General features: G+C 39.2%; 1 protein-coding gene across 4 annotated transcripts in view; it reads left to right on the forward strand.

Moving 5' to 3' along the window:
- LOC117402902 (son of sevenless homolog 1) overlaps positions 1 to 27,300 on the forward strand; it is a 68,469-nt gene that overhangs the window by 37,867 nt on the left and 3,302 nt on the right. For 3 of the 4 annotated variants that reach the window (XM_034004515.3, XM_034004518.3, XM_034004520.3), the window contains 14 exons: positions 5,538 to 5,636; positions 12,485 to 12,612; positions 13,546 to 14,201; positions 18,035 to 18,116; positions 18,316 to 18,438; positions 19,422 to 19,525; positions 19,954 to 20,176; positions 21,062 to 21,181; positions 22,176 to 22,338; positions 22,462 to 22,579; positions 22,994 to 23,166; positions 24,023 to 24,139; positions 24,702 to 24,966; positions 25,603 to 25,647. In XM_034004515.3, coding sequence (XP_033860406.2) covers positions 5,538 to 5,636; positions 12,485 to 12,612; positions 13,546 to 14,201; positions 18,035 to 18,116; positions 18,316 to 18,438; positions 19,422 to 19,525; positions 19,954 to 20,176; positions 21,062 to 21,181; positions 22,176 to 22,338; positions 22,462 to 22,579; positions 22,994 to 23,166; positions 24,023 to 24,139; positions 24,702 to 24,966; positions 25,603 to 25,647 — 2,416 coding nt within the window. The remainder of the gene's footprint in view (positions 1 to 5,537; positions 5,637 to 12,484; positions 12,613 to 13,545; positions 14,202 to 18,034; positions 18,117 to 18,315; positions 18,439 to 19,421; positions 19,526 to 19,953; positions 20,177 to 21,061; positions 21,182 to 22,175; positions 22,339 to 22,461; positions 22,580 to 22,993; positions 23,167 to 24,022; positions 24,140 to 24,701; positions 24,967 to 25,602; positions 25,648 to 27,300) is intronic. The other variant, XM_034004517.3, reaches the window with a different exon arrangement.

Here is a 27,300-nt window from a genome sequence, read left to right on the forward strand (position 1 = left end):
TTCGCGGCAGGAAATACTGTGGCTGGAGCCCCATGAAGGGCAGCTGCCAGCCATGAAGAAGGGGGGGGAGGTCAGGAGACCAGCTTCCCCCGCAGCAATTTCGCTGCAGGAGAAAGGGTGGCCAGAGCCCCACGGAGGGGAGCTGTCGGCCATAAAGAAGGGGGGGCAGGTCTGGAGACCACCCCCAAAATTTTTTTGGCCAGAGGAGCCGGCCGGTGCGCGGGCCATTGGAACGCTACGGCTGTTTGGGTGGGAGGAGGACATCCCACCGTGGCCGCCACCTTTGGTCCGCTGCTGCCCCTGTTCCTGCGCCGGGACTGCTAACCGGGACTTTGGGGACTAAGGGGGGAGGTGGCCGAAAAGGCCATGTGTGCTGCGCACAAGGGGGGGCATGTGTGGCGGAGTGTCCCGCCCCTATTTATTATTATTTGTATTTTTGTTTGCGGCGCGGGTAAAAGCGCCGCGTCTTTTATTGTTATATTTAAAAACCTCGTGAGGATGCATGGCTGATCAGCTACTGATTATTTAACTAGCTGACAGTCATGCATCCTTACCAAACGCGTGCAGACTCTGGCCGGGGGATAATAAGATAATTACCAACTAGTTAAATCCCTCGGCCAGAGTATATAAACCAGCAGCACTATGCACTCGGGGTGTGGAGTGTTCGAGAGTGGAGAACGGGAGAGAGAGAGGAAGAAAACAATTGCTAAAACGTGCTGGAGTATCCAGCACGAAACTTACTTGTTTGTTTATTCGTTCGGCCCTCGTGCCCTTTTGTTTGGTGTTTTGTTAAATCTTTTGTTTTTGTTTTGTTTATTAAATACGCTGAGTGCACCAGCACTCAGCTTCAACCGCCCATCCACTGTTTTGGTTTGAGTTACTTCCTGGTCCGTGACGTCATCCACATCACCACTGCGAGCCAGACTGCCACAGTCCCTTCTAGGGATGTCATGATATGAACATTTTCTCAGACAATTAATCTGTCAGGTATTACAATAATTGCGATACAGCACGATATTTTACAAATAACTACAAATAAATAAATAAATAAATCTTGCAGATTTAAAATGTTAATTATTTATTAAGCTAAAATGTGTTTTACAACATTATAAAGCTTCCCATTTTTTAAAATATGGTGCAATACAACAGAAATGTAGAAAACGCAATATTTTAAATACAGAACTTAGAACAGGTTCTAAACATCTATGAAACATGGGTATCAATAACTGAAGATAAACTAAAGTGCCATTTTAATCAAACAGCTGATGTGAGGCAGTGCTATGTGATGTAACAAAAGAACCATACTGAACACAGCAGCGCCTGTTTATACAGAATATTCTTCTCATTAGTGAAATTCAACTCCCATTGCAGGTACTTTTTTTTTTAAATACATGCGTATATATTTACATATCTGTGAATAAAAGCGTTTTTGGTGTATTAACAGTGACATTACTGGGACCTGCAAGTTCATCTCAACCTGACAAATACTGTGTCGCCAAAAATAAATAATATAGTCATATATAATTCACACGTGTGTGTTTTTATATATGCAGTATTTAACATGGTTTAAATTGCATTAAAACACTGAATGATCACACCTACAGATTTATGGATTTGTCAAAGGAAGTGTTCTATAATATGCCAGCAAGCCAGCACAACACTGATTTACAGTATTATTTGAAATGCATTAAGACAAGTAATAAACTGACTCCATTGTGATTTAGCACTTGGTTCAAACAATTTAACAGCAAATGCTGGAATTGTTCTGTATAATTCTGTGCAAATAAATATAGAACTACAAAGAGGCAACAATATGTATCCAGAAATAGGACAACAGGCTTTTTTTTTAATGCTTGGTTGTTTTTTGCATGATGATATTGATAATAATAATAATAATAATAATACAAATTTCACATATATACATATACACATATAAGACAGAGACTGGCTCTGACAGAGTTCAAATGAATTATCAGAAGATTAGCATTTTCCGATCTCAGGGAATGACCAGGGGCATATGGGGTCAGCAGATCTTGAAGATAAGAAGGTCCAAGACCATGTAAGGCCTTATAGGTAATAATAATAATAATAATAATAATAATATTATTATTAATAATAATAATAATAATAATAATAATAATAATAATAATAATAATAATAATAATAATAATAATAAATAATAATAATAGCATCAGTAATAAAACAAAAGAATGAGATGGATTAAATATGTGATTAAAACCGAGATTAATTTAAGAATTTTTTTTACAGCCCTAATTATATTTATGATTATTATTATTGTTATTTATTTCTTAGCAGACGCCCTTATCCAGGGCGACTTACAATTGTTACAAGATATCACATTATTTTTACATAGAATTACATTGTTTTTTGATTTTATTTTATTTATTTTTTTTACATACAATAACCCATTTATACAGTTGTTTTTTTACTGGAGCAATCTAGGTAAAGTGCCTTGCTCAAGGGTACAGCAGTAGTCCTCCCCACCTGGGATTGAACCCACAACCCTCCAGAGGCCTAACCAGTACTCCGGACTGGCACGCACGCACGCATGCACGTTTGCAGAAGTATTCACCCCCCTGCAAAGTTTTCACAATTTGTAGAATTAAATAATGTATGCACAGTTTTTCAAACAAACTTTTTTTATTCCAAGCTGTAGTGGTTAAACTGAACACTGTTATATGAGGAGGAGGTTAAATGTCAGCAAAAATTGCAAAGAAAATGCACAAAATGAAATGTACTGGTTGCATAAGTATTCAGCCCCTTGAGTCGGTACTTGATAGAAGCACCTTTTGCAGCAATTACTGCTATGAGTCTTTTTGGATCGGTCTCTATTAGCTTTGCACAGTAGGGTGGTGAAATTTTTGCCCATTCTTCACAGGAAATTTGCTCCAGTTCTGATAAGTTTGTTGGGAATCGTCGATGGACATAAGTCTCGCCATAAAGTTTCAATTGGATTCAAGTCAGGACTTTGGGCCTCTCAGAACATTAATTATCTTCTAGTTCAACCACTCCAGTGTGGTTTTGGCTTTGTGCTTCGGGTCATTGTCCGGCTGAAATGTGAATTTCCTCTCCAGTTTCAGAGTCTTGACTGACTCAAACAGGTTTTCCTCAAGGATTCGCCTGCATTTTGCACCATCCATTCTCCCCTCTAGCCTGACAAGCCTCCCGGTCCCTGCTGAAGAGAAGCATCCCCATAACATGATGCTGCCACCACCATGCTTGACGGTTGGGATGATGTTGACTGGGTGATGTGCAGTGTTGGGCTTGCGCCAGACGTAATGCTTGGAATTTAGACCAAAAAGTTCAATTTTTGTCTCATCTGACCACAAAACCTTTTTCCACATGTCTGCAGTAGCATCTACATGCTTTTTTTGCAAACTCCATACATGCTTTAAGATGAGGCTTTTTGAGTAATGGCTTCTTTCTTGCCACCTGTCCATACAGGCCAGCTTTGTGTAGGGACCGGCTTATTGTTGATGTGTGAACACTGACTCCCATCTCAGACACAGAACTACCGATCTCTCAAGGTCATTGTTGGCTTCAGAGTGACATCCCGAACCAGTTTCCTGCTTGCCCGGCTGCTCAGTTTGGGAGGGCGACCTGATCTGGGTAGTGTCTGGGTGGTACGATGCATCTTCCACTTCTTAATGATGGACTTCACTGTAGTGAGAGGGATAATCAGCACCTTTTGAAATTTTCTTGTACCCTTCTCCTGCTCTGTGCCTCTCTACCACTTTATCCCTGACTTGTTTCGAAAGCTCCTTGGTCTTCATGGTTGCTTTGTTGGATCACTATGTGAGTTGCAGCTTGATAGTCTTTATTTACCTGAGGGAAATTATCTACAAGTTAAACCACTTTGAGTACAAACAGGCTGAAACCATTTCACTAATCTTGTGACCTTTCAAACAAATCAATTGCACCCAAGCTGATTTATGGCTGCAGTAGCAAAGGGATTGAATACTTATGCAACTGAGATTAATCTGTTTTTCTCTGTAAATCTTACTTATTTCTATTCAATATGCATTTTTTAACTTTCTCAATGTGGAGTAGTTTGTGTAGATTCTACATGTAAAGTCTAATTTGAAAGCGTCATGGAGTACACTCAGGTGCCAACAAAATGTGAAAACTTTGCAGGGGGGTGAATACTTCTGCAAACCACTGTATGAGTATGTGTAATATTTAGTTGAAAATAAATAATTAGTAAACAGATGCAAGCTATAGTGAGTGTGGTCTGCGATGAGCATTTAGGGAGTAGCCTTTAAATATATTGAGACTCCTGTACACACAACGCTCACTATCCTTGTCTGTTCTAAATAGTGTTACAATGTTTGTCCTCCTTAAGCTATCTAGCTAAAAAAAATATTATTTCGTAAAACAAGAATACTTAAACGCATTATGATTATTATTATACATGTAATTCGTTTTTAACACTGTTTTTAATAAACACTGTGTTCCTTACCGATGTTGCTCCTTTATAAAGAGCTTGGTGGTGATCTCTTAAATGCGTGAACATATTCGTCGTGTTGCTGCCCTTTGAAAGAACCTCTCCACCTCTCCTTCAATAATCTTGTTTAAAGCCAAAATGATCCTAAATAACAGATTTTATCAGTTTTTTAGGAGGAAAGAGTTTGTTTCTGTTTTCGCAGTTACGGTACATTTAACTCGCACTACAGAAAAAATACAGAAATTATGGATTTATTTATGAAATATAGGTTAAAACATTACTGCGTATTGCCATTCAGTTCATGGTGGTGAGCGGCGAATGTAGTAGCCACTAGAGGGTGCAAAACAAACAGTGTTGAAATAATAGTTACAGTTAGTTTTATGGTTTAGAGGTAGAGCTTAGGTTTAGGGGTAGGGGTGGAGGTTAGGTTTAGGGGTAGAGGTTAGGTTTAGGGTTGGCGTAGAGGTTGGGGTTAGGTTTAGGGTAGAGGTTAGGGATAGGTTTAGGAGTAGAGGTTAGATTTAGGGATTAAGTTTATGGGTTAGTTGTAAGTCGCATATGATGTGGTGCGGACTGAAGTTGCGCGTGTTTATAAATGGTGTTAGTAATTGTAAATGAGGTAAGGTGAATGAAGGAGTAGCATTGCATTTAGTTCAATTAGTTCTGTTGAAGTTTTCCGGTTTTTGGATAAAGAATAATAAAAAAAAAGCTGTTTTTGAGTGTGCAAGTGTTAAGTTCTTTTGCACCCTCTAGTGGCTACTACATCTGACGCTCACCGGCCTGAATTGAAAGGTAATATGCAGTAATGTTTTCACCTATATTTCATTAATAAATTCATCATTTTTGTATTTTCTTCACTTTTTATTGTTCTTAAAAATGACCTATTAAAGTTTAACGACAGAAAATTTGGCAGAATTTTCTATTTGAGTGTGTGAGTTAAGTGTACCGTAACATTTGTTGATATAAAACCCAGTGAAAGGTTAATTCTCGACGTCTACTGGATGTTCCTATTATAGTTTTTTCTGCATTCTGTAAAAATACTGACAATAAAATAGATTATTTTTTCTTTCAGTCTACAAGTGAAGGGTTTAAAGAAGCTGTCCAGTATGTCCTCCCCAGGCTGCTTTTAACTCCGGTTTACCACTGTCTCCACTACTTTGAAATTTTAAAGGTAAGTCAACATTCATACTGTTTTTTTCCCTTATGAAATCTATGCTCATCAAGTCTCAGTGCATCATTTTTTTCCCCCACTGTGTTTCAAGAGGAGTTGTCCTCAAATTACGTAATTTTTGTGTTTTTTATTTTGTTGGTTGAGATTCATTATACGCTTTCCAGCCCCAGAGACCTAATATTTGAACACATTATTGTTGAGAATGTGGTTGTTCAATTTCAAGCCCGGGTATGGACATAATCGGAAAGCAAAAGGAAGACAAATGATGTTGGCCTCTCTGTGCTGTGCCCCTTCATGCCGTATGCATTATGCCATCCCAAGGGCCTTCGTTATCTCCTGGTAACCCACCCTTCGGCTGTGCCCTGTTGCGTCATTTAGTGGCAGCATGCTGTTTATCAGTACAGGCGTTGAAGATCTTCTTATAAAATCAGGTCACTTCTTTTTAACCGGAGATACTTAGGGAAGGCTTAGTCATGCTTTTTTGATATTTTAATTTAAAATTATTATTATTATTATTATTATTATTATTATTATTATTATTATTATTATTATTATATATATATATATATATATATATATATATTTAAATGGTTCTTTTTGTAAAACCAGTTTTAATAGAACTGTCCTGTTTGCAACCACTGCATTCTAATGTTTATTCTAATGTTTTTTGTTCATTTGTAATTGATTTTGCTGCAGGTCAGATGCATCTTAGCCTAGACTATATGAGGGGAAAAAAACATACAACTTTAATTCAGTACATATATTGATTGCTACAATATGGTGATACATACTGTATATGACATCGTTATTTCTTTTTTGTTGACAAAAACAGAAATATACCCTTCAAAAAAAGAAACTTATAGCAGATGTTTTTTCTTCAATCTCTTAAAAATTGCATTAAAACTTGATCAAAAGAATTGTTTTATTTAAACAGGTTTTGCTGACAGTGTCACATTGTCAGGATCGAAAACGCATGACGTACGACAAAACACATGAATATTCCCAAAATTAACACAATTTGCTTAAAACTTGCAATATTCATGTGCATTCACTGCATGTGCAACATGCTGAGTTGTGGCTAGTTGTGGAGGGTTCTCAGCTTGCATGTCTTATTGGTGTTCGCTGTAGACACGTTTTGAAGTTATGCCTAGACTTACCGAGGCTCAACGGAATAATGCTATTGGACATTTGGAAGCTGGCGAATCTCAGTCTGCCGTGGCATGGCGTCTGAATGTTTCCCAGAGCACTATAGCACGATTTTGAGACTGATACCAGCAACGTGGAACAACACTTGACTGCCCTAGATCCGGTAGACCACGTGTGACGACGGCAGCCCAGTACAGATTTATACGCCTACGTCAGTTTACATGGCAGGTTCACCACTGCAACCTCTACAACATCTGCAGTACCAGGGATGCGTAGAATTTCCAACCAGACTGTCAGAAACCACCTACGGGGAGGCAGGTATCCAAGCAAAAAGGCCAGTTAGAGTGATTCTTACACCGCAACATCGTCGACTACAACTTCAGTGATGTCATAATCACAGAGTATGGCCCATACAAAGATGGGGAAGCGTGGTGTTCAGTGATGAATCCAGATTTATGCTTCGACGTGCAGATGGAAGAGACCAGGTATACAAGCGACGCTCATGAACGTTTTGCGGCCAACTGTGTGAGACAGGTTGACAGATTTGGTGTTGGGAGTGTCATGGTGTGGGCGGCAATCTCAGACAGTGGCAGAACCAACCTTGTTCATGTTCAAGGCAACCTGACAGCTTAGCGCTATTGTCATGAGATGATACGGCCTCATGTGATCGCATTCGTGAACCATCGTAACGTCATTTTCCAGCATGACAATGCACGACGGCACACAGCTCGGGCCACCACAGCTTTCCTCACTCAGAACAATGTTCAAGTGCTTCCCTGGCCGTTTTGATCATCAGATCTGAACCCCATTGAGCATTTTGTGGGACAAGCTTGATCGACGTGTGCGACAACGTCACCCCGAGCCACAGACATAACAAGGCATGTTATCCAGGCTCTGATTCGATCCATGGGCAGATGATGTCAGGCTGTCATCGAAGCCAGTGGTGGGCATACCCGTTATGATTTCTGTTGACCTTGAACTTTGGTTGACCTTTGAAAGTGACTTTATTGAATGTCTTAATGATTTCTGTACATTTTAAGGTTCTTTGGAACTGTCTATTTTACTATGCAAACTGTCATACTAATGCTATAAAAAGTACATTCAAAACACCTACGCGTTTCTTTTTTTGAAGAGTATATAATACCATTTAGGAACCTGCTCAGTTAGTTAAACGACAGACAAAACAGACCCTGTACTAATGGACTCTCCATTTATACTTAAATATTTACACAGGATAGAAAACCCTCACATTTGCAAAGGGTTTCTGGCTGCAGCAGTAATGGTTTAATTGCAACCACACACATTGACCTCGTATAGGACATTGATTTAAATACAAATGGAGCATTGCAGCAGTATGCCAGGCCTGGTGTACACATTTCGGTGCAATTAAGCCTAGTGTAGATATTCATATGAAGAAGAGAAGCGCTATTCGGTTACACACTTGCCTGCATTTAGGAGCATGTTGATTCATCCGTTGTATCGGCATTCACAGGAGACATGCTTCTTGTCAGGTCCATTTGTTATTCAGCTCCCTTAACCGAACACTGTGCTGGCCACTTAGCACAGCATGATGACTTTTATATAGAGCAACATGCCCAGAACAAGCACTTATTATTTGGAAACAATCCACAGAGATCACGGATGATCTGCCTGGCTTGGTTATTTTTTTAGTACAATTTTTTAGTAACAATGCTAAATATTTTTAGGTTGTAATGTTCTGAATTTGTATTGCAAAAATGCAGGTTACCACCCTTTTATATGGCCATAAAAATGTTAACGTTAAGTGAAATGAATAATCTTTTTATTTACTCCTGCTAAAAATAACTTCCCACAGAATTTTTTCTTAACTATACCACAGTGCTTACTTTTTTTTCGTTCAAATGGAGGTGCACGACTCATCTCCCTAGTAGTTAGGTAAAAGGGAAGAGAAGTAAAGTGGTCAGATATACAATTCATGTACAATAAACCATATTATTTCTTCAGTGGTACTTGGCATATTGTCAGTTCCAATAGACAAAATAAAAAGCCTGGGAAGTTGGTAATGGTCCATTGAATTGTTGCTTTAAACATGCAAAACCTAAGCACCATAACATTCAAATCAGAGACTAACTTTTCACTCCTGAGAATAACTGTAGCTGATGAATTTGTTTAGACACAATTCTGGTGAAACATTTGTTTACTTACAGTATCCTTGGTTTATTGTAGTAACTCTACTGCAGTGTTAGTACTTTTTTGTAAGGGTCAGTGGAAATCATGTCAAGTGGAAATTAGTAAACCTACCATTGATTTTTATTGGGGATGACATTGTCTCTGCCCCTTTTGTTGAGAGATTTTATGGTTTCCCCTCACACTAAAGAAACTAGTGCAGGTGTGCTGCCCATGTGGCGGCCCTGTTAATCTCTCTCTCTCTCTCTCTCTCTCTCTCTCTCTCTCTCCCCCTCTCTCTCCCTCTCTCTCTCTCTCTCTCTCTCTCTCTCTCTCTGAAAGTACATCAGCGCATACCTTCCAAGATTTGACTGGCACACTAACCAACAGAGATGTCTGAGGTTTCTCTGAGAATATGATGTGAATCGTTCAGTAGCGCCTCAACATGCTGACTCTGCCTTTTATTAAAATCTGGGGACAGCCATAGCCATTCCACAGTGCATGACCCCCCTTCTCTATATATCTCACATAAAACAGAGATCTGCCAAGGGTTTGAAGCTATAGAAGTGTATGAATGAGCAGAACATGCGGATACTTTTACTTTTTGATCTGCTGGAATAAAATTAGGATTTCGCGGATCTGCTTTCCTTACTGTCATTTGTTAAGGCCAGCATGCAACATCCCCCAGTAGCTGCTGCCGGCATTCTCTGTCTGTGTTGTGACCCCACAGTGACCCCTCAATTTCCCGGTTTCCGCGAAATCGCAAATTAAGTAGACCCCTACTTATAAATAACATATTCTCAGATACAAATGTTAATGTTTTAGTTTGAAGGCTCTGCAATCCAAAAATGAATCTACCATTTACTCTCTGCTCTCTTAAAATTTCAATAATTTGAATAAAGTTTGTTTGGAGGAATTGCAAACTACTATTGTCGGTCATTCATTCATTCATTGATACAATAATTTATTTTATCTACCACTTCTCATTCTCTGTAATACTGTACTTTTTATGGCATGTGATCTTGTACAGTGATGACTGTGCACTTGGGTTGAAGTTTTGGTGCGGTAAGCACCTATTGATTATGGGGCCTACACAATCCATAATCCACAAGACAGTTTTGATTGTTCCTGCTTTAAATTATTGTCTAGTTTTGTAAATTACACTTAGTTTTTGTATTCTTTGGCACTGTGAATAGAGATATTGAATATATTTTTGACAACTGTAGGGCAAGGGTTGTATACTTGTGGGTTTAATTTGCGTATGAAGTGCCACAAGTCTGTTGCCATGGTGGCAGCAACCAGCCTTCTGATGCTCACGGTGGCCTCAAGCTCAGTATCATGCATTGGTACTCGAGCTGCTCACCCAGCGAGCTGCATTATCATCATCATCATCATCATCATCACTGAAGAAAAAGAGGCGACAGAACAATAGTGGCGGCTCCATGACCTGTTGCGTTATGAGTTTTGAGTATTGCCAGTGTCTTTTATCTTGAGGTGAGGCTTACACCTGTTGTTTTTAATGGACAAACTAATTAATGTATATGTTGTTGCTGTTTTATTTGAGGCAAGCACTTTGTGTTCTGTAATATTTAAGGAAGTTTTAAATCTGAAGCATGAAAAATGTATTTACTTAAGCAGAAATTGCTTTGAAAGAAGCATGTCTGTGAAATGTAAAATGCATAGTGAATTTGGAACACATGCAGTATAGGCAGTTTATGCTTCCATAATTGAAAACATATGGTCTTTAATGTTGAGTGTTGAAAATTGATGTTCAGTCTCAAAGTATTGTACTAATAAATAAATGGGACAACATATTTTCTGTTTTAAAAGTGTGTGTAGAAAAGCAAGCCAGCTGTTAGGATACTTAAATATATCACAAATGTGCATATATTCTGGCATGTTGTAGTAGATTACTTTACTGGTCTGCTGTTTTGAGAGGAGTTTTCTTTCCTAAACCTGTATAAAGGTCTTCAGTCTTGACAGTGTTGAAAATGGATGTTCAATCCCAGAGTATTTTACCTAATAAATAAAAGGGACAACATAATTTATTTTTTAAAGGGCGAGTAGAAAAGAAAGCCAGCCTCTAGCACAAACACGTTGTCTGAATATAAAGAAAGTATTTTAAGACGAAGTTGAAGTGATTAATGATTATAGCTATTATGATTTTATTTGGCTAAAACCTGTCCGAGTCACAAGGATCTGTCCATGTGACCTCGAAAGTCTTAGTGTTACACATTTCATACGTGAGGTAGGGAATTTAAGCTGCTTTCAGGGAGGGAAAATGCTTATTATGTTTGGCGTTCGTGCAGAATTTACACGCCACTGGTTTATGTTTGGTTCTTGTAAACAAAGGGTTTAATTTCAACAGAAATGCTTTATTGGAGATAAAGTATTTGACATATCCAATCCGATCTGAATGCAAGGCTCGATGAATATCAGATCTCTCGTTATCAACTACATGCAGTTGATAAAAGCAAAGCAGTAAGTTTCATCTTAAAATGATTGTATTTTCTTGTAGCAGTGTGAACTCATAGATTTCTCTCAACCTGTATTTTGGAAAGGCAAGTTAAATTGGTGTTTCATCAGAAAGATCTGAATGGATAAATTAATGAATACGGAGAATTAGAAGGTTTATAGGGTGTAACTTTTTGCATGTTTGTGCTGTGTAGCTACTATACAGAACGTCTTGGTTTTCACAAAGGGACAGGGGAAGCCTTTGCATAAAGCATCAGATTAGAATACAGTTTCTGTATAATTTTGGAAACCCTTTAATTGTACAGTACATTTCACACAAATCTGCTACACTGGCACTTTCAGTTCATATGCCTGCTTTTAATATTGATGTATTTACAGATGGAAAACCACAGCATTTAACTAGTATGTGTGTTATCTATTGTTTGTTTATATCATGTCCTTTTTTTCAACCACTGGGTTGGTTTCTGAAAAGACTAAAGGCGGTATTTCTGAAGTGAGGGAGTTTGAACATGACCAGGGGTGTGCAGTTGTGCAATTTATTTCTAAACCAACACACAGTTGTCACAGTTAAATACTATAATGGGACCAAATGTTTTAGTGAAAATATGTTTGTTTTTTTTTTGTTTTTTTTTTAATAACTGTTTCAGCACAAAGTAACTTTACAGAAACACTACCTCCTAAAATAACTAGTTACATTTATGATAGTATATTGTAGTAGATTACTTTACTGGTCTGCAGTTTTGAATGGAGTTTTCTTACCTAGACTTGTATAAAGGTCTTCAGTGTTGAAAGTGTTAATAAAACATTTTAAGACATTTTAAAGAAAACGCCCTTACAGTTTACACTTTAAAAATGTTCTTCAAACGCTGCAGCTGTCTTATTTTATTTCTTTGTCTCTTGTTTGTTGCTTCCCTCTCACAGAAGTATATCCTCTGTAGTTCAGCCTCTTTAGGTTGCTGTTGTATGCCCCTTTCGTTTTCAGAGAGGGTGCTTAGACGAAAAGGAGCATGTTTTCTGAGCGGTTAATCTCTCGTGAGGAAGACCTCCTTTCCTCATATTTTCTTGTTTTTATTTCTGATCAGCAATTAGAAGAAAAGAGTGAAGATGAAGAGGACAAGGAATGTTTGAAACAGGCAATAACGGCTCTGCTTAACCTCCAGAGCAGCATGGAGAGGATATGCTCCAAAAGCTTGGCAAAGCGACGACTGAGGTAAATGTCATTGTTTTGAATGTCCCTGTTTTCAGTTATACACCCCTTGCCACCCCCACCTCCTGTAATTGGCTTTTCCAGTCTCTCCCAGTTTCCTGAGGAGAGAGACGCAGAGAGGGAGGGTGCAGCCTGTTTGGTGGCCTGCTCTATTGTCAAAAGGAAGTTACGTCGCAGTGTGATTTAGGGGCTTGTTATTTTAATCTTTCCAAAAAATATTACTGAACCACAGCCTCCTAATTTTTGGAGTTTTTTTGTTTTGTTTTGTGTTTTGTTTTGTGTTTTTATCTGGTAAGTGTGTGTCTGTGTTGGGTGGAGGGTAAATAGGTTTGTAACTGCATTTTTATATTTTACCAGTAAGTTTTGGGGTTTGTGAGACTGACCTCTTAGTAAAATGAATAGGTGGGTGTATACAGTATAAATAGTGTAAATGTGTTCCTTACAGTACTGTACAATGCAGTCTGGGACTGTAATTCTGCTGTTTTGTTGTAGTTTAAGGCAGGGGCTTCTTGACAAGAGACTTGAACCTTGAGTTGTGTAACATGGGAAGTCTTTTTTCAGACATTCTTGGACAAGGGATTGCATTATGTTTCTAATTTAGACTAATTTACAAGTACAAATGGAATAGATGCATTCAGTGTGAAAACTCTGTCTACCTTTTGGTTTTTTTTTTTTGGTTTTTTTTTTATTTTCTTTAGAAATTAATACAGCTTATGAGTAAATATGACTGTCCAAGAAAAAGTCAAGTGTGAACAAATTCTAAAACCTACTGAAGTGTTTGTTCAAATCTTTTGTTGGCACTTGACCGTTGCCACGGTCTTATTTAGTAGGCAATGCCCGCTTATGTTGGACCTATGTTTTGGAGATTCCGCTTTGCTGTAAATTAAATATATTTTTTTAATAGAACCAAACATTTTTTCTCTCTCCGAATCACAGTGAGTCAGCCTGTCGGTTTTACAGTCAGCAGATGAAGGGCAAGCAGCTGGCCATCAAGAAGATGAACGAGATCCAGAAGAACATCGACAGCTGGGAGGGCAAAGACATCGGGCAGTGCTGCAACGAGTTCATCATGGAGGGGACGCTGACGCGGGTGGGTGCCAAGCACGAGCGCCACATCTTCCTCTTCGATGGGCTGATGATCTGCTGCAAGTCCAACCACGGGCAGCCCCGGCTCCCGGGCGTCGGCACCGCGGAGTACCGGCTCAAGGAGAAGTTCTTCATGCGCAAGGTGCAGATCAACGACAAGGACGACACAGGCGAGTACCGGCACGCCTTCGAAATCATCCTGAAGGACGACAACAGCGTGGTGTTTGCTGCCAAGTCTGCCGAGGAGAAGAACAACTGGATGGCGGCACTCATCTCCCTGCAGTACCGCAGCACCCTGGAGCGCATGCTGGACCTCACCATGCTCCAGGAGGAGAAGGAGGAGCAGATGAGGCTGCCCACCCCCGACATGTACCGCTTTGCAGAGCCTGACTCCGAGGAGAACGTTGTCTTCGAGGAGAATGTGCAGTCCAAGTCGGGCATCCCCATCATCAAGGCTGGCACCGTGGTGAAACTCATTGAGAGGCTCACCTACCATATGTATGCAGGTGAGCTTTGCACAGGGGAGGTAGGGGGATGAGAAAGGGAAGAATGTTAAATAAGTATTCTTCTGTATGTTTTAGTTTTTTAACTTGCTTAGGAATCGTTTTATATATTCGGCTTGCTTTACATTTCTGTGTAATTGTTTTTCTAGATTCATACATACATTTAGTTGTTTGTTTGTTTATTTATTTTTTAAATTTAGTCGTTGCCAATGATTTTTCCCCAGTTTTCTCCCCAATTTGGAATCTATTTCCCTACGGGTTTGGCACCTGTCATAAGTAACTATAGTACTTTTTGGTAATGGAGAAAATAAGTATCCACCAGAGAAAGTAAACAAAAACAAACAATATATGGTACAAAAGGTATTTAGATAAAAACATTAAAAGCAATTGCAGAAACAGAACAGAAAATAAATAGCGATTTTTTTAAATTTTATTTTAAATAATAATAATACAAATAAAAATACATAAGTATTTTGTTCATTTTTATAATTATACAATTGTTGGCTGTGCACGCTAATTAAGCACAATTATTAATTTGAGCAAATGGGGCAGTAGCTAATTAACACATTCATTTCTTTCAGTTTAGAGGCAAATTCAAAGTCCCGTTCTATCTTGGTGTCCCAAGATTGTAGGGCCAGGTGGTCACCCTAATCATAAGACACCCTTGCAGAAATTAAATTTTAAGCCGGTGTCACTAGTACATGGAAATGAAAGACCACACAGTCATTCTGAATGTAGAGAAAGCTTCCATGCGACCCAGCGTTGCAGTACCATATGATAACAATTATCACGTGATTAGAAATTATCACATAATTACGTGATAATTCCCTATCACGAAATTACGTGATATATATAATGCGCTTCCATACCAAACAATGACCTCACACTGAAATAAAATTACGCCCCCCACATACCATGTTAGAACTTCAACTTCCGCTATGAGACGGCCGCTATGAGGCAGCAGCTACAGGCTGCAGTAATACCCTTCTCAAACATTCAGCATTTGGTTCAGTTTTGCACTTGGATATCCAATTTTGTTATCAAAGTGTGTTCAGCCAGAACATTGCAGGTTTCACACGTCGGCTGTAGATAGACCCTTGTGATTTAATAGGAGTTCAGATTTGTATTACCTCCTGCTCTCCTCTGACGTCGTCAGTAGAGTGCTATTTAAAGCATTATGCATGTCTTCCATAAATATTTAGAAAACAAGTGGACGTCAGCGAACTGAATATGACGACCAGTGCTTTTCGTGTCAATTCAGTCCTGATAATGTTATAACTGTAATTGCATCTGTTGGGAAATTCTATTTGTTTGTACAGATTGCAGCAGGTATGATTGTCTCAGTTTTGCCTGGTGTTCTATACACTGTTTTGTATCATTATTGAATATAACCATTCCTACGCTAACTGGCTTTTCTTTTAGAATTTTGTGCTGTTTATGTTTACAGTATACTACAGATTTCTGCCAGAATACTTAGTACACTGTGAAATGTGATAATCCATTGAGTAGTGGTTTTATGCTTTTATTATGTCTGCTGGAACTGGTAAAAGACTAGACAAGGAGTTCATTTGTTCCTTGTATGCCTCTTGGGGGGGAACTGTGTAGGTGTTTGACACCAGAATATGGTATTTGTGCCAGAACGGGATGAAAAAGCTGGAACAAGACAAAACTGACTTGATGTGGTTATAGGGTTTAGTTTCATGTATGACCTTTTCTGCTCTGTGCTGTCCATTTGGAATTTAGTTATAAACTGGCCATGCATTTTTTCACCATCTATAACTAACTATAGCATGGTTCTATTTAAAAAAAAAAAAAAAAAGAAATTCTAGAGATGGTTCATTTAGCAAGCAGACTGGCAGGACTTAGAATTCAGGGAAAGTAAATTTGATTAACATCTAGTCCAGTATATCTGGCCTTAGGACTAGTGGTTGGAAATTATCCCCTTCCCCTGAACACTTCAAACAAGGTTTAGAGCTAACTATTCTGGTTGTTAGATTTTTTTTTAACACAGGATGAGAAATGAGCACCTTCTGATTTCTGCACACATAAATTATCCAGGGTTGCACTGCGCATTTGAAATATTTAGCAGTTGTCAAAAACAATTCCTGTTACATTTTTTGCCCATCACAAATCTAAGCCAACAGTATTAATGAAGAGCAGCTAGCACTTAAATCCATGGTTTATTTGTAGTTTTTGAGTGGTTAGCGGTATTGAGAACTTGGGGAACATGGCTCATGCTGTACAGAGTTGGCTTTGACATTAACAATTGAGAAACATGGTATGCTTGATTCGATTCTAGTTTAAGTTAAAATATGTGTTTAGGATGGAGTAACAGGGACTTACTCTGACTTGATAAACCTATCTTCTGCCAGGATGGGCCACAGCTGGATCAATCATGTATCTCCATGTTACACTAAACATTGGTGGAATTGGAATTGATGTTGATTAAAAGGGAATGGGATGAAAAAAAGAAATTATAAACCCTGTTACCCTTTACAAATATTTCTAAATCCAACTCGTCAGGTTTTATCAGAACCTAATAAGAGCATTTCCTCACAACCAACTGATCAGTGTTCCCATTGACCGGTTCATAAAAAGCAAAGGGAAACAACCCACTCAGTAAAATAATTGTGAGTTTGTTTTTTAACGGAAGGGGCAGGGGGGTAGTTCCTGTTTTCCACAACCCCCCCCCCCCCTCTCTCCATATCCACCAAGGCAATAGCCCAGTGGCAGACTGCTCATTTGTAAACCTTATTTTTTCCTTGGTAACTGCTTGGCATAAGTGCTTTTCTAAGAATTTCATACTGTTACAAAAATAAAAACTGAAATGAATTTTTAAAAACCTCCACTTAACATCCCTCTCCCAGCTTAAATGTGCTGCGCTAAAGGCTGCAGTTCTATTTTTAAAAGTTCTCTGAAGTGTCAAAGCGGGCCTTGTGCGTCAGTCCAACGTCTGTTTCCTTTGTAAAATAATCCCAAGCTGATTGTTTGTAAATGCGCTCTGAAACTGTTATTGTTACACGTTGCCCAGTTTGAATGACTTGCTAGAGATTAATCATGTGAACAAACACGTCGACTAACCCCTGCTCCCCTGCCTTATCAAACACTCTGAGGAGGCTGGCTGACGTGGATCTCTTCCAGCTTGCTGCTCGAGTGACACACAAGCCATTGTGTGATCGTGTTTGTTGTTTAACTGCTGAAATAGTCTCACCAGTGCAACGTCGGTCAAAATATTTTTGTTTACTTTTTATTGTTGCTAAAATGTGCACTAATGTCTGCGCCTTTTTTTCCTTCCCTGAAGACATATACAGTGTATATAAACCAAACAGCAAAATTGTGTGGAGACAGTTTAATATGTAATAGAACTTGGGCAATAACCCAATAAAAATGAGGATGGAGTTACTGAATGGTAGCCACTTCATTGCATTAGGAGCAAGGCCAACTTGAATTCTTCATGTTTGAATTTTCTTTCACAATTGAGATTAATATTTAAATATTTCCTCATTATATAAGCTATAACTGTTTTCATTATTAAGTGTTTATTTATACATGAGTAAGGGGATTCAGGCATTACATAAAAAAATGATTGAACAATATAACATACTAAGGATAACAGACAAGACTGCATTGCAGCTATGATTTTAATTAGCCACACCTGAGATTAATTAGAAATGATTCTACGGTATTTGTATGTCCTACAGGCTTATGTGTTGCTTGCTGAATTCTTGATCAGTCTGGGGCTTGACCTGCTTGCTTTAACATTTTCCAAAAAGAAACTTTCTTTTTTTTTCACCTTTGTGTTTTTTTTTTTTTCTTGTTTTTTTTTTTTTCCCTAGATCCTAATTTTGTACGAACATTTTTAACAACATATCGATCGTTTTGCAAGCCACAAGAACTTCTCAAGCTACTAAAAGCAAGGTTAGTAACTGAGATAAAGTGATGCTTCTAAACTATACACTTCATTTTACCCAAGGCTGACAGTCGCTTTTTTTTAATTGGCTCTGTGTGCGGACAGGGCTGTTTTTCGAGAGCCTGTAGTAATGTGTGTTTCTGTGTCGTGCTGTCCTTCCCTATGGCAGTAAGAGATTTGACTTGTGCCCTATTTGTTTCTCGTAAGGTTTGCAATTCCAGAGCCCAACCCAACTGAGGCTGACAAGGCTGCTGTGGAGAATGGAGACCAGCCCCTGAGCGCAGAGCTGAAGCGCTTCAGGAAAGAGTACGTCCAGCCAGTGCAGCTCAGGTAGGCAGCCATCGGCGGAAGAATGTGGCAATTGCCAGTATATTTGACCTGAAACCATGGAAACGATTGGAAAAGAGCATATCGATGAGGACTAAGGAGTTCTAAAATAGCCAGAAAAAAGAAAACAAATGAATCGACAAAAAAGACTCTCAGTAGACTAGACAATGCTTCTTTATTTTTGTGCTTATAAAACTTGTTACATGTTAATGTTCACAGAGCATAATTTGTTTGCTACTATCAAAAATTACTGAGAGAGACATCTTGTGGAGTTCAGTAAGTTATATACTGTTGGATGTCCCTTGTCAATTAATGGTACACATGTGGGGGCATTTGCAGCCCTTTTTATCATCTTCAAATGTATGCAAATATTTCAGTGAAGAAACCGTCTCTCATAGTTGTACCCCAAAATGTTATCAGTTTTCTAGATGGCACAACTGACCGTATATTGCCCATTTTATCCCATTCCTACCCCTTGGATACTAAATATATTTAGGTCTTTAAATACATGCAAAATGAGCTATCCGAAAGTCAGGCTGGGACAGGAAGTAAAGTTGAATATTCTTTAATGGAGTCCTGACTCCTACACATTTGCCAACCATGGTTTTAAACAATTTTAATGACATGAATACATGAGTAAGGTTATGTATAGAACAGTCATACATCAAAGGAAATATTTGATTACTCCAGGGTCTTCAAACAAATTGAAAAAGGATGAGAACCAATTTTCACTATTCCATAGCTAATTCCTGCAACCGATAAGTCATAAAGGTAAATTACATTTTAAAAAGGTGTACATGCTTTTGTTTTTATCCAAAACCTAAAACAAAACAATGCATTGGTTAAAAGAGCCAAACTGAAGAAAGTGTGAATATTTTCCTAGAGGCTGTACCCCAGAATTGACCAGCCCTGGAGTCGACTCTTTTTGGCCACCTTGGCTCCATCACCCTGCTTCACTGTGTCTAACTCACATCTCTCCTCCTCAGAGTTTTGAATGTTTGCAGACACTGGGTGGAGCACCACTTTTACGATTTTGAGAGGGACGCCGGCCTGCTACGAGAATTAGAAGAATTTATAGGAAAGGTCAAAGGTATGAATATGAAAAGCCATAAGGAAGACCATAGGCTCTGTTGTAAACCAAATAACACCAGTTTACCTAACAGTTTCAGGGTTTAATTGTAGTGAAGGTTTTGTATTGGTTTTGATTTTAAAAAGGAGTATTGCGACAAAACATATTTAGCATCTGTATGTCAGATAAAAAATACATTCAATACATGTGTGGTTTTACAGAAGACACAAACGTTTCAGAATTTTCCGTGGACCACCGTTGTAAGTGAAAGGTGAGGCGTTACTAAATGAGAAGTTGGCATTAAGATAACTAAATTGTGGATTTGTTTAGTTTTGACTGTGGTATCAAATATAGAGGGCATTCTTTGCCTATTTGCAAATTATTTTATGAATACATTCTAACAAATTTAAGATGCTCCTAACCGTCTGTGTAACTTCCATTTGTTTCAGGTAAAGCAATGAGAAAATGGGTTGAATCTATCACTAAAATTATCCAGAGGAAAAAACAGGCGCAAGCAAATGGACCAAATCACAACATTACCTTTGAAAGCTCCCCTCCGCCTATAGAATGGCACATAAGCAAACCTGGCCAGACGGAGCATTTTGACCTGCTGACGCTGCACCCCATTGAGATCGCACGGCAGCTCACCTTACTCGAATCGGACCTCTACAGGTATTCACAACCGCTTTTCTGTTTCTTTGTTTTTCTTTAGGCATGAATGTTATCATAAAAGGTAACTGAGTTTCACTGAAATCTGTTCATGAGCATTTCTTCTGATCAATGGGGGGGGCTCTGACAGGGGGGGGGCATGTACTGTTTTCTTTATTTTTAATATCCTAAATCTCCACAGGACGTTTTTTGGAATCTTGATGACCTTGGAGTTACAATTGCTGGCTCTTGTTCGTGCATTGTTTTTGTTCAGTAGCCTATTGTTTCTGATTCTACAAAACACACAATACTTCACAATAGTGGAAATACAGGCCAGGGTGGGATTCAGGGACGCAGCTAAATATATATGCCTGCCTTGTGACAGCTGATGTGTTTAATTTTTGTTTCATATACTTTACTGGGGGGGGCAAAGAATTGACTCCCCAATAATTTGCATTACATTTATTTTTATTTTTTTTAATATTAAGAAGCAAGAGATTCTGATTTGGATATGGCATCTTGAACTGGATATGGATAACGTGGAATGAGATAATAATATAACTCCACACTTCTAATTATATATTTTTGTATGCACTTATTGTGGAATTCCACCTTTGTCTGTAATGTGACAGTGTTAGACTTACTGCCCCTTTGTTTTGCAGTGGACATGTCCTTTCTTTGGACACTGGCCATGACCTTTGTCTGTCTCCTCTCCAGTTTTGAACCAGGCCCAAAGTAAATTGAGTTCAGAGGATCTCGGCCTACCACCAGCAAAACTGGCACAGGAATTCAAATCGGCACAAAAAATAAACAGTTTACCCCAATCTGAATGTCAAATTTCCATCTCTACACATTTCCACGCCATGCTCTTCAGGCCCAGTAATCCAGTGCACTCTTTCATCTTTTTAGGGCTGTGCAGCCATCAGAGCTGGTGGGCAGTGTGTGGACAAAAGAAGACAAGGAAATCAACTCTCCCAACCTCCTCAAAATGATTAGGCACACAACCAACCTCACACTGTGGTTTGAAAAGTAAGCTTTGGATTTAATTAAACATTTTTTGAAAATGAAGCTTAAACATGAGGTAAAACTTATAGGAAACTAAGTCAAGTAGACAAACGTTTCAGCCATCGACTTCGTCAGTGTACATACACTGCTTCTGGGGTGCAGCCTGCAGAGTCTCCTGTGTTCCAGAAGGTGGCACTGTTGGACAGTATTTTGAAAGATGGCAAAGGTAGCACGATTAAAATGCACCAATATTTTTACATTTAAAGTGTCAGAGTACTTGCAGGTTTTCAAACATAAGAAGTTACCACTTAGCATGCCAGTGTGAACATTAATTCATGCAGCCTTGTACCTCCTTTACCTCCTCCCCCTAACTATACAGGTCTAGAAAAGATATACATTAATTTAAATATTTGCATAGTCTATTACTATTTGGAGCGTATATTATGCTAAATGTTTACTTGCTGGTTTATTTGCTGGTTTATATTTTTCCTCTCCAAAAAAAGCACAATGCAAAGTTCACGTTAAAGGCATTTTGCCAGAATGCTCCAGCTGTGAATTCACGCATCAAATGAATGAAGTATTCAAGGCCAGCAGTTTAGACAGTTTAGATGTCTGCAAGTGTAGCAATCAACAAAGCAATAAAGTTAAGTGAATCTCCTCACACTACATTCAATGAGCTGTTGATGCAGGTCAGCCTTGGAGTTGAATGTAATGGCAAAGATAAACAGCTTGAAGGGTGCTTGCCTAACACAGCCAATCACACGGATGTGCTCTCGCAAACTAATATACTCATAGGTCCTAATAGCCAGTGTGTGTGTTTTCAGAGTTTCATAACAATCTTCAGCTGTGCGTGGTCATTCCCCTGTCATTTTATAAAGCTGTATATTTTCACATCAATCCAACAAGGTGTTCAGAAGCTGTGAGCCTCACAATCATTCATTGAAACAAACATGCACACACAGTAATGTTTATAATGTATGGCTTCATGTCATTTGTGGCATTCTCTCTTTTTTTAAAGGAGCATTGTGGAAACTGAAAACCTGGAAGAACGGTCGGTGGTGGTGGCTCGAATAATCGAGATCCTGCAGGTTTTCCAGGAGCTGAACAACTTTAACGGTGTCCTGGAGGTTGTGAGTGCCATGAACTCCTCCCCTGTGTACAGGCTGGACCACACGTTTGAGGTGTGCTTTAGGATCCACTGCAGTGAACATGTTTGTGTTTCTCAGGATAATGTACCATGAAATCGGTACAACCAGGTTAGGAATTGTTGGGCCTAACAACCCACTCTCCTTTTTCTTCTTCAGCAAATCCCAAGCCGGCAGAGGAGGATTCTAGAGGAAGCTCACGAGCTGAGTGAAGACCACTATAAGAAATATTTGGCTAAGCTCCGGTCTATCAACCCACCCTGCGTGCCTTTCTTTGGTAAGTGGTTTACAGTCCCAGAACAGATTCTTTTTAAATGTTCCTGGCACAAGGAGAAGTAGGTTCCCACAAGGTGGCACTGATGATCAGGCAAAATGCATTTGCCGGTTCCTTCACCATTTGAGCTCCCACAAAAGGTTGTTGCGGGACGGGTAGGTAGGACTGAGGGGTGACCAATGGTTATGGGTCTCCCTGGTCAGTGCTGCGCCCTGGAAAGTGGGCTACAAATGATACAGCTGGATTTATCACTTCTTTACTGTGCTATTCCTGTCCTGTTTATAAATCCCAGGCTCTCTGTTCATTTGAGTTTTCACGTCTTGATTTCACCCCTTTGGTACAGTGAATGCACTCGTACCTCATTCAGTGTGTGTTGCACAAGCACTGACTCTTCACCCTCCCTCTCTGTTTACTCAGGAATTTATTTAACTAATATCTTGAAGACCGAGGAAGGCAATCCAGATTTTCTGAAGAGACATGGGAAGGACTTGATCAACTTCAGTAAAAGGAGGAAAGTTGCTGAAATTACAGGAGAGATTCAGCAGTACCAGAATCAGCCCTATTGCTTACGAGTGGAAAACGACATCCGAGTGAGTTTGGAAATCTCTATATCCAAGGCGGGTTGAGCCTTATAAAATGGTTACAGTAACATTACAGTAAAACATTAAGTAACCAGACTAAAGGGGATGTAAGCAGTCTGTTTAACTGGACCGAACCTTTAAAGTAACCAAGACACAGTGCAAGACCGGAAACCACTGCAAATTCCTAGCTAACTACACTTCTGTTTCTGTATGATTTAGTAAACCAACAATTCAAAATAACAGTTTACACACTTGTAATGGAAAGGGACATTTATTTTTTCTATTTTTTATTTGGAAAAATTAAATGTAGAGATGACCACTTATTAGCATAACATTACTATCAAATACCAAACATTTTATGTTTATAATGAAATGTGTAAAACCTAAACAAACACTTTAACAGCTCATGTGATTTTAGTTTGGGTGTATCAGTTCCTTTTACACAGAGAGTCAAGTGTCTCTTTTGCACAAGAATAAGCAGAGCTCAAGTTATTCATTGAACAAAGAGCAAGAAGCAGTTACGGGTGAACTGAGTTTTAAGTGATTCCAGTTCACCCCCCTCTCCAGCAGGTGTCGCTGACAGTCGGATTTGCCAGTTTACCGCCAGTATGCCCCCATCATCGGTATTCGTGTTTACAATACTGCAAATGGGTCCAAACCCACTGTGATACCTACCTGTATTAATCTGTACAAAACCTGCCGCTGTAAAAATGAATGGAGGTCAATAGATTAAAGGCTTAGGAAACCGGTCGCAAAAGGGTAGCTATAAAACAATAACATCCACATTGCTTTTATTGTTTATTTTTGCAGTAGTACATATTGGGTAATGCTATTTAAAAATATCTGTCTCTTTTTTTAAATACAGAGGTTCTTTGAAAATTTGAATCCCATGGAAGATAAAATGGAAAAGGAATTTGATGATTATTTGTTCAATAAGTCATTGGAAATAGAGCCTCGCAATGCCAAGTCATTACCTAGATTTGTAAGTGTTGCTTCATACTGATATTAACTATAATAACAATTCATTGATGTCAGTTTAGAAGGCAATAAGATATATTCTGTTTTGTCTGGGACTATCATATATAGTTATAAAAGTGCATGAGTATTGTACATTTTTCTTTGTCCTGTAAATTTCAGATGGGTGAAGTGTGTATAATCCCAGCAGCAATGCTGTATAGCTATTAGAGCCAATGGACTGTCATAGAAATAAATTAAATAAAGACTATCGTGATCTTTTGGTATACCATGGAGAAAGCATAGCAGAATGTAGTGAAGTATGGTGAAGCACGAGCACACATCGTAAACCACATATACGTATGGTAAAGCATAGGTTAACCATTATAAATTCAAAGGAAATGTTTTTAAAATCTGAGATTTATTGTGAAGCTTTACATCAGTTAGGGACTCTTTCAGGAACTTGGCTTTTACGTTTTATCTATATTTCCACTTCAGTGTATATCATAAAACTAGAGAAAATATAGCACTAGCTAGCACCCCAATTCACTGCTTTTGCTTTATATTTCTCTACCTCTTCTTCCCTGCAGCCTAAGAGATACAGCTGTCCCATGAAGTCTCCTGGCGTACGACCCTCAATCGTTAGGCCCAGTACCGTGAGACACCCGACTCCGCTGCAGAACGAGCCGCGCAAAATCAGTTACAGCCGAATCCCCGACAGCGAAATGGAAAGCACACCGTCCGCCCCTAACTCTCCTCGGACACCCCTGACTCCACCCCCGGCGTCCACCGCATCCAGCACAACGGACATCTGCAGCGTCTTCGACTCTGGCCCGCCCAGCCCCTTCCATTCAAGTACGTCTTAGCAGAGTGTCTGCTGAGCCCATTCTATGTTGCACTTGCTAGCATTTTAGATTCTACAGTCGTCCCTTTGTTGTAAGTTGTCCAGTTATAAGGTGCTGTGGTTATTTTTCCCACAATGCCCCTGTAATCTGGTTATAAGGAATAACACAAAGAGCACATTTTCTCAAGTATGACCCCTGACTAGTAGTATCAAGTGGGGAGCATTATATATGAGTGTTTTAGTAGTCAGCTGCCTTGAAATATATTCTGGTTTTTATTTTATCTTCTTAAAAGTTAACCTTAATTTGTGTTTCTTTCAAACTGAAGCCAGACTTGCTCGAGGGGATCATCTAAAAAGAGTTATTGTAGACAGATGGTCTTTCGATACATTGGGCAGAACAATATATTTGCATACTATATGTGCAGGCGATTATTCTGTGGTCCTACACACAGGTTTGACAGGTACCCAACATAATCCAACAGGCTCGTTGGGAGGGAGGTTCATACACATTTGTACCATCTAACTACTTACTAATCCATACTATTTCCTCTTTGACATATTGAAGTATTTGTCTTACAACAGCCATTTATGTCAGTAGCCAATAATGCTTAGCATTCTCTCAGGGTGTCTCTTGTTTCTTTTCACAGACAGCGAAACCATCTTTGCCTCAGTTTCACTGCCCCACGGCCCAAGTTAGTATCAGGTTTCAATTGCCTGCTTCAGCCCAGCATTGCAGAACTGCATTCCTATTGTCAAGCTTTAGCCTCCTTGCTGCTGACGCACTCCTGTTTAAAATTCCAATGCCATGCATGCCTAACCATCAGGGACTCCCATCATTCCTTGTGATGACTCTTACTGTTACAAAGCCATGTTCTTGTCAAATACATTCATATGCTTTCCTGTGGCTTTTTCAGTCCAGTCCATTCCATTCTAGTCAAGTTCTATATTTCTTTAACCGAATCTTCCAGGTCCAAACAGATAATTAAGGAACTGATTTGAGCCCTGGACTGGAAGAACCAAGAATGTGTGTTTTTAAAAGTCCTTTTTGATGTCTGAGTTACACCCATAGCTCTGCATTTTTTAATATGTGTTTGGATTGAAAATACTGGCATACCGAAACAACCTGTGAAGAAATTGGCTTTCATGAACTACCTATGCGTTAGTAAAATGAATGTGAACAACAAAAGAGATCAAAGGTAGTTAACACAGAACTACATCCATATGAAACTTACAGTGCCTTGCGAAAGTATTCGGCCCCCTTGAACTTTGCGACCTTTTGCCACATTTCAGGCTTCAAACATAAAGATATGAAACTGTAATTTTTTGTGAAGAATCAACAACAAGTGGGACACAATCATGAAGTGGAACGAAATTTATTGGATATTTCAAACTTTTTTAACAAATAAAAAACTGAAAAATTGGGCGTGCAAAATTATTCAGCCCCTTTACTTTCAGTGCAGCAAACTCTCTCCAGAAGTTCAGTGAGGATCTCTGAATGATCCAATGTTGACCTAAATGACTAATGATGATAAATAGAATCCACCTGTGTGTAATCAAGTCTCCGTATAAATGCACCTGCACTGTGATAGTCTCAGAGGTCCGTTTAAAGCGCAGAGAGCATCATGAAGAACAAGGAACACACCAGGCAGGTCCGAGATACTGTTGTGGAGAAGTTTAAAGCCGGATTTGGATACAAAAAGATTTCCCAAGCTTTAAACATCCCAAGGAGCACTGTGCAAGTGATAATATTGAAATGGAAGGAGTATCAGACCACTGCAAATCTACCAAGACCTGGCCGTCCCTCTAAACTTTCAGCTCATACAAGGAGAAGACTGATCAGAGATGCAGCCAAGAGGCCCATGATCACTCTGGATGAACTGCAGACATCTACAGCTGAGGTGGGAGACTCTGTCCATAGGACAACAATCAGTCGTATACTGCACAAATCTGGCCTTTATGGAAGAGTGGCAAGAAGAAAGCCATTTCTTAAAGATATCCATAAAAAGTGTCGTTTACAGTTTGCCACAAGCCACCTGGGAGACACACCAAACATGTGGAAGAAGGTGCTCTGGTCAGATGAAACCAAAATCGAACTTTTTGGCAACAATGCAAAACGTTATGTTTGGCGCAAAAGCAACACAGCTCATCACCCTGAACACACCATCCCCACTGTCAAACATGGTGGTGGCAGCATCATGGTTTGGGCCTGCTTTTCTTCAGCAGGGACAGGGAAGATGGTTAAAATTGATGGGAAGATGGATGGAGCCAAATACAGGACCATTCTGGAAGAAAACCTGATGGAGTCTGCAAAAGACCTGAGACTGGGACGGAGATTTGTCTTCCAA

The sequence above is a fragment of the Acipenser ruthenus genome, chromosome 5 (assembly GCF_902713425.1).
Source record: "Acipenser ruthenus chromosome 5, fAciRut3.2 maternal haplotype, whole genome shotgun sequence".
In the NCBI taxonomy this organism is placed as follows: domain Eukaryota; kingdom Metazoa; phylum Chordata; class Actinopteri; order Acipenseriformes; family Acipenseridae; genus Acipenser; species Acipenser ruthenus.